Genomic DNA, 11156 nt, shown 5'->3' with positions numbered 1-11156 from the left:
AGGAATAGCCTCTTGAATCTACAGGGTCTGAGACAGTATATATTACTAAGGCAAATCAAAATAATAACTGTAGTATTTGTTAAGTGCCAAGCACTGTACACTAAGCACTGAGGTAGGTACAAAATAATTAGATCCCACATGGGGCTCACAATCTAAGCAAAAGGGAGAATAGGCATTGAATCCCCATTTTGCTGATGAGGGAATTGAGGCATGGAGAAGTTAGGCAACTTGCGTAAGGTCACACGGCAGGTAAATGGTGCAGCAGGGATTAGAACCCAGATCCTCTGACTTCCAGGCTTGTGCTCTTTCCATTAGATCACGCTGCTTTCATGGTCCTGGCCTTCTTAAGATATTCTAAAGAAAAGACTAGACTGTAATCTTTTTACCCTGGTGATGTGGTAATGTCCCACTTGGAAGCATGGGTATGGATTAGTTGAATTCTAACGGCTCCTTATTGACATTTTTTTTGTTTAGTAATGACACCTATCAACCACAGGGGATTTTAGAGTTACAACCAGTCAAGGTAAGAGTTAATATAATCATCTGTTTACTTATTGTTAGCAGCCAATTCAGTCCTAACATTACAATGCCCAACAGAACAGTATTTTCCCTCTTCACATTGCCATATGTTTACAGGGATGGTGCCGGCGGAGCTGGAGAGCTGCTGTCCAAAGAGACTTAAGCAATTTAGTCAACAAAATGTGCTAATCACTGTGACGGAGCTGGAGGAGGAATGTTTGCAGAAAGGAATCACAGTTTTCCCCCAGTTTTATCCTGTGGAGTCTGTTTTTTGCCAAGACACAAACATAGAGCAATTTGTAAATGTGTACTTTTTGTCACATCTATGAATATTGAGGCTGAGCCCCAATTCGCAGAAGCATAGAAAAGGAATAGACGACTCACTTTTCTAATTGGAATTTATTTCTCCTCAGTTCTTCCTCAAAATCTATACAAGTTTCCTGATAATGAAGTCCAAAGATTCTAGCCACCCTACATCCCATACATCTCTCTACCCAGTCAATCAATCAATCAATCAATGGTATTTATTAAGTACATTGTATGCAGAGCACTATACTAAGCATTTGGGAAAGTACAATAAAATAGAGTTGGTAGACACAATCCCTGCTCATAAGGAGCTTAGAGTCTACAGGCATTAAATTACAGACACTCTCTGTTACTTAGCATTGGTTATCCCAGTGGATCTTCCCTGCACCCCTCTGGAGGGTACCTGGAACCACCACACCTCACTGCAGACACACAGCCCCAACAGTGGCAAATTTAAAAATGAGGCTGTCCAACAACAGTGGTGCCAGCGTTCTGTCTCTAAGACACTGGCCTGTACCTCCCAGAGGTGTTTGTCTAAATGAAGCACCAGCGAGAGGAGAATGAGAACTTTTGAGTTCTCCTCTCTGTCCCTCTCCCACTCCCCTGAGGGGCCTTCTTGGGCAGAATCCTGTAGTAAGTCGATTGTATCCCCCGATTAGACTGTAAGCCCGTCAAACGGCAGGGACTGTCTCTATCTGTTGCCGACTTGTTCATTCCAAGCGCTTAGTACAGTGCTCTGCACATAGTAAGTGCTCAATAAATACTATTGAATGAATGAATGAATGTATTGATTGAGTGCTTGCTATGTGCAGAGCACCTGACTAAGTGCTTGGGGGAGTATGATACATCAATAAACACATTCCCTGTCCACAAGGAGTTTACAGTCTAGAGAGGGAGACAGACATTAATATGAATAAATAAACCACACCACCATGCTGTTTCTCAACTTTGCCAATTCCATGAACTTATGTAATAGATTTTAAAAGCAATTGCTCCCATAACAGCTTCACATATAAATGCTCTGTTGAATTACATGGTTAATTTAAAAATGGTGCATTCATAATGAATAACAATTTTTACACTAAGTTTTGTTCTACCAATGAACTATTAATTTATGCAAAATGTTTAAGCTGACATTTACTGAAGTAACTTAATTTGTTCTTATTTATGTCGATGGCTTTTTTCTTTTGCCAAAAAAACTTAGTAGTTCATGACTCTGTCATTTTTATAGATGACTTTTCCTTTCACTACAACATACTCAATTAATTCTTGGTGACCTCCAAACTGGTAAATCAAGTGTTCCCATCTAGAAAGAAATGAAAAGACGTGATATAAATACATTTGAGTTTCAAGCATTTGCCAGAGCCTATAGTAAATATATATATATATTCTTGACCAGGATCTTTTTTTTAAATCTCTTTTGTTTTTTCTATATAATAATAATAATGATATTTGTTAAGCACTTACTATGTGCCAAGCACTGTTTTAAGCTCTGGGGTAGATTCAAGGTAATGAGGTTGTCCCGCATGGGCCTTACAGTCTTAATCCCCGTTTTACGGATAAGGGAACTGAGGCACAAAGAAGTTAAGTAATTTGCCCAAAGTGACACAGACAAGTGGCAGAGTCAGGATTAGAACCCACGACCTCTGACTCCCAAAACCTTACTCTTTTCCCGAAGCCACGCTACTTCTCATCACAGCATTTCTAGTACTAAATATATGAACATTTAAATTTTTTTAAATAAGTCGCCCTTGATAAAAAATTTATCAGGTGATAGATGGAAATAATTGCACTATTTCAGTCAAGGAGAATGGTGGTTTGAACAATGGGGAGGTGGATTTTAGCTTTGCGACCCTTGTCTTTGGGTGTGAGATAAAGAGAGCAAAGGCTAGCACAGAATGTGAGATGAGGGTATAATGTCCTGTCAGTAAATAAATATTGAATAATATATAGAAGCAGCATGGCCTAGTGGATAGAGCTCAGGCCTGGGAGTCAGAGAATGTGGATTCTAATCCCAGCTCTGCCACTTATCCGCTGTTTGACCATGGCAAAGTCACTTAACTTCTCTGTGCCTCAGTGACCTCATCTGCAAAATAGGGATTAATCAATCGTCAGTCCAACCCGATTTGCTTGTAACCACCCCTGCGGTTAGTACAGTGCTTGGCACACAGTAAGCACTTACATTTCACCATTATTATTATTACGCCAGCATTTAGTACAGTGCTTGGCATATAGCACTCAACAAATGCACCCCTCTCCCTCCCACATATATATGTAATATATATAATATATATAGCAATGTAAAATTAAGAAATGCAAAGCAAAATTAGCAGGACACTCACCTTGAGGACTTGAGGATAACGACATCACCTTGTTTGCCAACCTCCAGGGATCCGTGTGTGTGAGATCTCCCGAGGGCATAAGCTGCGTTAATGGTGGCAGCCGCTAAAGCCTCTGGCATTGACATTTTCATGTTCACACAGGCCAAATGCATTACCATTGGCTGATGCAGAAACAGGAGAAAGAGAAAACATCGCCATCGATTCCAGCGAATGAATTAAATGATGATGAAATAAATAGGTATGTCCTTCATTGATCTGTTTTCCATTGCAACCTAATATTTATATGTATTTAATTTTGACCTGTTAGTTTTACATAGTTCTTCTTCTAAAAGTTATAGATGCTATAGAGAGAATTTTAAATTTGGCACATGTATCGTCAATTTGCTTGCAAAGGTAGAGGCCAAAGCTGAGTTGGCTATTACTGCCAATAGAGTGATTAAGTAACTGCTTTTCTCCTCTCCACGGACATTTCCTTTCACCTATTATAGCCTCAAATTCATTGAGATTGCTGCCCACATGATGATAGATTTACTTCATACCATCACTGGTGAAGGAAAAGCCCTTACCAACCAGGCTTATTTATAAATAAAAATAAGTCCTGGTCTCTATTCTAATGGAAAGAGTGACTGAAAAAATTTAAATGACTTGAACAAGATTACCCCACAACTCTCAGTTCAGACTCTAATACCCAAAGGAGTTAAATAAGATTTCTCATAGGATGCCAGATTTTGTGGATAAAGAGAAAAAGTTCTGAGTAATTGAGAGTTGACTGGAAACTAAGAACAGGGACCTGGTACCTTTTTGCTTTCTACGGAAGTTCTACATAGATCAGAAGGTCCAAAAGAGCCACATCTTGCACGACTTTTGCTTGTCCAAGCGAGTGGTCAGAGGTATTATCATTGTCTTTCATAAGATAACTACTTTTTATGGCATTTGTTAAGCACTTAAAATGCATCAAGCACTGGGCTAAATACAGGTTTATCAGGTTGGATACAGTCCCTGTCCCATGTGGGGCTCACAGTGTCAGTTGGAGGGAGGAGGATTTAATCCCCATTTTACAGACAGAGAAAGTGAGGCACAGAGAAGTTAAGTGACATGCCCAAGGTCACACAGCAAGCACTTGGCAGAGTTGGGATTAGAACCGAGGTCCTCTCTCATCCACGCCTGTGCTCTTTCCACTAGGCCATGCTTGCTTCTCTAAATGCTTTTAAATACCTTTAAGGAAAAATGTAGCTGTTGCCATACTCTTTAGGGAGACTTTGGGTCATTAAAAATATAATCACCTAAGAGTCGTAAAGCAGAAAAGAACAGCAACTTACCATTGAAAAGCAATATGCATTAGGGTTAAAATCACTGCCAAGAGCAACTATCACCCCTTCGTCTAACATCTTCCTAGCTCGGGGTTGCTTCAATCTAGGAGATTAAAGCAAAGTTAGTGTTAGTCCAAGTATTTTGGACTTGATAGGTAAGAAATATTCTACTAGCACTGAATTTGGCTTGTAAATGATTACCTGTTACACCCAGAACATTAGAGAAAATGTTAGAAAAATGTGCAAACATTAAATCATTGCAAGAAAGCCACTTTTAGGAATTGCAGCTGGTTTGGGTTATTAACTGATAATCTTAGGAGGGTGTTCTAAAAGAATCTCTCTGGGGTGCTTTATTAATTTCAAGTGCTCCATTATCTGGACTTCATTTTAGGCTAAAAGCGAAAATGACGGTGGGCTGCTGCCTGAATGAGTTCAACTGGAATTCCGTGGTGGTGGCCCAGGCAAAGTCCAAACCCACCCCTGCAGTGGCCCTGGCAGAGTTAGCAGAAGAGGGTTTGTTTCAAGTTGCAGCAACCAAGAAGTTTCGTGCTTGATGCCAACCCCTTGGCCACCTGTACCAGGATGAATCTGAGGAGGTCAGGGGACCAGGGTCTGACCCACTGTGGCACTCGAGCTAAGGAAACACTTTAAGGGCCCACTGACACACAACTCAGAAAGAGGAGCACAGATGGGGGTGAGTGACCACGGGGATTTGGAATCCAAAGTACAGAGGCTGCCTAGTCCAATCAACGCTGACCCATTCTGAAGGATATGCTGGTGTATCACCAAAGACTGGAAAATTATGTAGAGGAGTACCCGTGAATTGGGTGGAACTCTGAAATACTGGTATTTTATTCCCCAGACATTTTGGCTAACCCATTATTTTTGAGTCACCCAACATACCACTTTAATAAACTTTAAAAGGAAAGACCACTTTCCTGGGCAGTTCTCTCAATTCTCAGGTGCAAATAATGTATTGAAGTCAGTCCAAAATTGAGTTCTCCATTGGTGGATTTCAGCCAAGTTTCTTGGAAGAGAGTTCTTAATAGTTCCTCAAAGGGGAATGAAAAAGATGCTGAGGGCAAGGAGGACCCAAAACTCTTACTTAGAAACACTTGCTTATGTTGTTCCTGGCACATAAGTGTGATTCAACTCTCAGGGGGCCCAGTAAATGGCATTACCTCAGCATGTAGGCCGTAGTGGGTAAGAGGACAGCTGAGCACTTTGCAGTTGCCATAGCAGCAATGCCTTCATCACTAACTTCTTCCAGGTGGCTAATGGCCTGGGCTCCTAGTTCAGCGCCAAGCTAAACGACATATACAGTGAAGGAAAGCTTTAACAGTGAAAGTAAACCACAATGACTAGATGTTTACAATTAGATAACAGTCCATTGTTAGAGCATGAACTAACTCCCTGTACTTGAAATTTACCATGCTATTTGAAAAGGATACGTTTTTAAAGAAATAAGCTAATTTATCCTTTCAAAAGACATTCTATTGAAGGTATTTTAGCCCTTTCTGAAAATCAGCAAACACAAATGATCCTCCAGAAGCTGTGAGGAAAACTGACAGGCAAAGACTGAGAAGACTTGTGAAGTCATGAGAAGCAGTGTTATCTAGTGGAAAGAGCACAGGCCTGGGAGTCAGAGGACCTGGGTTCTAATCCAATCTCTGCCACTTGTCTGCTATGTGACCTTAGGCAAGTCACTTAACTTCTCTGGTCCTCAGTTACCTCATCTGTAAAATGGGGATTAAGACTGTGAACTCCACTTGGGACATGGACTATGTCCAACATGGCTAGCTTGTATCCACGCCAGGGCTTAGAGCAGTGCCTGACACAGAGAAAGTGTGTAATTCTGTTGTATTGGACTCTCCCAAGTGCTTAGTGTAGTGCTCTGCATATAGTAAGGGCACAATAAATACCATTAATGAATTAACAAATACCACTTAAAACCAAAACAAAGCAACTAAACCGCCTCAGGAGCCAAAGGGAGTCTGATCTCCCACCTCTCATGTTGCATTTGAAGCTGGTGTCATATTATCCCCTTTATTTCCCCATCTGCCCTGTCCTCTGCTTTGACTCCACAATTGTCTGTGTACCCCTTAAGTACTTGGTACTTAGCCCCACAGCACTTATGCAAATATTCTTATACTCTAATATTCCCTTATCCCTAATCTATTTAAATGTCTGTCTGCCCCTGAAGACTGTAAGCTCCTTGTGGGCAGGGACTGTGCCTACCAACTTTGTGGTACTGAACTTTCCCAAGTGCTTAGTAAGGAGATCTGGCTTCTCTTCCCAGGTCTACCCTTCGCCTGCTGTGTCTCCTTGCCCAAATCACTTAACTTCTTTGGGCCAGTTTCCTCATCTTTAAAATGAGGGAAAATGTGTCCAATCTTATTATCTTGGATCAACCCCAGCTGTTAGTGTAATGCTTAATAAATACCATCATCCTTTCAAGCAGGTTATTTTTATTTTCTCAGTAAACAGTCAGGTTCTTCACATGATGTAAATTTGGAATGATGAAGTCCTATCTCGACTGCTTTTAATGAGTCTGATCTTATCCAATATCAGAAGTTTAACAGATCATGAGTTTAAGATTAGCTAGGGACTGAAAAGAGTTACGGGTGTTGTTGCCCTGCACGGAGACAAGAGGCTAAATGGTGCATTCTTGCCAAGCAACCGCCAGCCGGAGCTCATGTTCTTAAAGGGAGAGAAGCTATTTAATCCCCATTTCACAGATTTGGAAACTGAGGCACAGAGCAGTTGAGGGACTTGCCCATCGTCGCACAGCAGATAAGTGGCAGGGTGGGGATGAGAAACTTAATTCCCAGCCCTGTGCTCTGTCGGCAAGGTGATGCTGCTTTCTCCTTTGTACAGGGTGAATAAAGATCAAATTGCAGCCCACTGATGTGCCAACCCAAACTTGCTGAAATTCTAATAAATGAGACCATTCTTTCATTTGCATCACCAACAGGAGATAAGAAAAGTAAATATTTAACAGCCCAATAAACAAGTTACTGACAAACCTCGGTGTGAGTCCAAGCACCTTAACTCATTCCATCGAAATATAAAGACATTTTTAACCAGAATTTTTCATAAACTACAAATTGAACTTTGCATGTGGGAAGGCAGTGCTTTGAACAAACGCACAAAGAGCATCCTCTCACAGACTCATGGAGAGAAAGCAAAAAATAGTCTCAAAACAGAAATACCTCAGCAGCCTTCACAGGATGGAGTTCATCTCCATGGAAGTTAATCTGCAACCCGATATCTTTTCCACTCTGAAGAATTCTTCTGGTAGAATCGAGATCAAAGACACCTTTCTCACAAAATACATCTATATTGTCAATATGTATTTCACCACTTAGACCAAGTTCCTTCAGTTTAGGGAGGTGGACGTTGACAATGTCATCTGCAGCTTCAGTGGCAGTTTTCCCCCTGATGAAAGAAAACAGCATTATCACAGAAAATTTGCTCAAAGAGCATCCCTGGAGGTAATGGGAGATGGATGTTGAGAACTGAATGGCTAAGTGTTCTGTCCAGAACTAGAAATTTAACCTTGACCTCGATATTTAATCTTGTCTTCTTCCCACTAGGGTGATGTATTCTTGGACCACTAAGAATATTTCAGTCTGGCACCCACAAGTCACTGCATTCATTACATTTAAGAAATGCATTCTCCAATTCTTCATTTGAAGCAGATTATACAGTAATAATACAGTTCATTTTTTGCACAGTTCAAATTACTGATTGTCTGACAGATTATCAACTACTAAGCACTTTTAAGAGGGTAGCTATTATTTGAATTTTTCAAAACTCTGACTCTAGGAAAGGATGAAGCAGTAATACTAGCAAGTTTGTTTCTGTAATTCCTTGTATATCCATTTCAGGTAGGAAATGTATTGCTGTGATGCCATGTTATAGGTAAAGTATATTATCTTGTCTAATTTTAGTTCCTCAAGTGTTTAGAGACCCTGATAAGGGGTGGATATTTAAAGTGCTTAGTACAGTGTTCTGCACAACAGTAAGTACTCAATAAGTACCATTGTCTGAGTGACTGATAATAAGGAAAGGGAATAAAGTGGGCAGGAACATATCTACTAACTCTGTTATACTGTACTCTTCAAGCGCTTATTACGGTGTTCTGCACACAGTTCAATCAATAGCATTTATTGAGCGCTTACTATGTGCAGAGCACTGTGAATGCTCAATAAATACCACAGATTAATTGACTAAGTTGGTGAGGTAATATATTGAGCTAAATTAATGTACAGAATAGAAAGATCTCAATATGCTGTAGTATGTTTGTCTCTAAGTCCCTTTACCTCATTTCAAAATGAGCAATAAGAGAAAACTGAGAAAGCAAATTTTCTGTATTCTGGGGATGCTTGGGTTTATTAAGTATGTGACTCTGGTGACTATTAAGGAACTCAGGGGAAGGGAGGGATACGTTACAGATTGACTTGTCCTTTTTTTCATTTTCTTTTTATGGTATCTGTTAAGCCCTTACCATGTGCCAGGCACTAAACTAAACGCTTGGGGATGATTAATACAAGATGGTGATACTAGTCTCCTGTTCCTCTGACCTCTTCTTCCTCTTGTAAAAGAAAAGGCTGGGGAATTGTCTGCAATACCTTTTACTTCACCTACTTTACAGTGAATGTCATCTTTTAGAATATGTGGAAGAAATTATGCATCTCAAAACACCTGTCCCAGAGTTTGTATCCCAGCCTCTAAAAACAAACAGGGCTCTGTGTCTGTATAAGTGCTTAGTACAGCTTTCTGCACACAGTATGTGCTAAGTAAGCACTACTGGTTGACAACCTCAGGTCCTCAAACTCAGCTGACAATCCTGAGGGTGAAGCAGGATCTTAGACCATAGAGAAATTCTGCAGGATTATGAGGGAGACTTGCCTGAATCCCTAGGCACAGCCCCAAAATGAACTCGGATAACTAGGCTGTAAACTCGTCCCCTAGACTGTCAGCTCATTGTGGGCAGAGAACGTTGTCAGCCAACTCTGTTGTATTATACTCTTCCCAAGTGCCTAGTATAGTGCTCTGCACATAGTAAGCACTCAGTAAATACCACAGACATTCGACCTCCATGGATATCTCTGAATGTGGAAAGCTAGAGTTGCTCAGATCCCGAAGTTTGGGATTCTGTTTTGAAAGACAGCCTACCATCTCTACAGGGCTTTCACAGTACTGGTGAGTCTTTTTCTCTAGAACTGTAATTCTAGTGCCATCACTGCAGTAGAGTCATCTTGATCCTCAAAGGTTTGGAAAATGCTTGGCACCAAAGTAGTGTACTTCATTTCTACAAGGAAGCATTTAATTGGAATTTTTGTTTTTAGGGAAATTGTCCTTGGGTTAAGAGTTTCTTGAATATTGCTGCTCTCTTCTCTATCTGTCTCCCCTCACCACCAGAAAAGTGTAAAGTTAGGGCTGGGAGATCAAAGACCAAGACCACATGCCCAAATGACCTTTGGCATAGTCTGACTATGGGAGTGGCCTCCCACTGTAGCTCTTCAGAGCCAATCACTTACCTACCTCCTTCCTTCACCTCCTCCCTTTTCAATCTCCCCATCACTAGCAGTGGTTAATACATATACACACACACACACGTCATAAAAAGAGAGGGTCCTCACCACCCCCTACTGTTCACTTCCTCCTCTGCCCTTTGCTCTGCCTCTGATGCTGCCATTTGTCCCAAGTAAATCACATTAGACTTTGTCTATACCTTGCAGTTTCTGCCCCTGACTCATGAGAGGAAAGCATTAATGATGGGCCCTCAGAACTGGGTCAGGTACCATGAAGACACTCCTATTTTACGGACATTTAGCTAATTCCTCAAAGATTGACCATTTTTGAGGGAGCTTTAATCAAGCAATTATTCCCCATACTAAGACAAGGGTTTCGTAAGTGAAGACAGGGCAGAGAGGAGGGGGGAATAGGGAGGTGGAAAGGAAGGACTCTCTCTGAAGCCAGGTCAGGAACTGGTGGACAGGGATTCAGAGTGGCCACCCCACATTTCCAGGGAGACCCACTTGCAGCCAGGAAGGAAGGGAAAAAGCCACCAGGAAGCCCAGGAGTCTTTCATTTGTCATGGGAGTTGTTGGTTAGCAAGCCACAGACATGTTACGTAACCCATCCCGAACCTCTTTCTCTACCATTTAAAGCTACCTAGGGTGTGAACAGCAACCCGGTGATAGAACTTTTTGTTACTTGGGCACTGAATGAGCTCCACAGTAGGTAGAAGATATGCCGATGCCTAGTTCCCGTCGAGCTCGTTCGATCACTCTGAGCATCTTCAGTTCCGTCTCCAGGTCTAAGCCGTAGCCACTCTTGCACTCCACCAAGGTGGTCCCAGCCCTCAGCATACGCAGAAGTCGCTCTTTGAGGCTAGTGAAGAGCTCCTCTGCCGAGGCTTTCCGTGTGCACTCCACAGTGAAGTGGATTCCTCCTCCAGCTTGGTGTATATCCATGTAAGAGGCACCTGCCAGCTAAAGGCAAAGCTTTCTCTTAGACCACCTTGATGCAGTGAAAGTGGGGCAGGAGATCCATGAAAAAAATTCAACTATTGACCACTCAGATTCAATATTTATGTGAGGAAAATGAAAACTGGGCAGTTAGCACTGTTTCAATTACAGATAGCTTCATGGATAATCAATCAGTCAGT

The 11156-nt window shown here is 41.4% G+C and overlaps 1 protein-coding gene across 1 annotated transcript in view; it reads right to left on the bottom strand.

The window, feature by feature from the left end:
- Nucleotides 1-1760: 1760 nt before the first annotated feature.
- AMDHD1 (amidohydrolase domain containing 1) overlaps nucleotides 1761-11156 on the bottom strand; it is a 14764-nt gene continuing 5368 nt past the window's right edge. The window contains exons 4-9 of the mRNA XM_029079264.2: nucleotides 10703-10980; nucleotides 7690-7915; nucleotides 5659-5783; nucleotides 4487-4580; nucleotides 3168-3328; nucleotides 1761-2131 (exon numbers count right to left, since the gene is read on the bottom strand). Of these exons, the coding sequence (XP_028935097.1) occupies nucleotides 2026-2131; nucleotides 3168-3328; nucleotides 4487-4580; nucleotides 5659-5783; nucleotides 7690-7915; nucleotides 10703-10980 (990 nt within the window). The 3' untranslated portion in view covers nucleotides 1761-2025. The remainder of the gene's footprint in view (nucleotides 2132-3167; nucleotides 3329-4486; nucleotides 4581-5658; nucleotides 5784-7689; nucleotides 7916-10702; nucleotides 10981-11156) is intronic.

This window comes from Ornithorhynchus anatinus, chromosome 14, assembly GCF_004115215.2.
Source record: "Ornithorhynchus anatinus isolate Pmale09 chromosome 14, mOrnAna1.pri.v4, whole genome shotgun sequence".
Taxonomy (NCBI): Eukaryota; Metazoa; Chordata; class Mammalia; order Monotremata; family Ornithorhynchidae; genus Ornithorhynchus; species Ornithorhynchus anatinus.
Note: the sequence above shows the minus strand (reverse complement) of the source record. Positions and strands in the feature narration are given on the sequence as shown.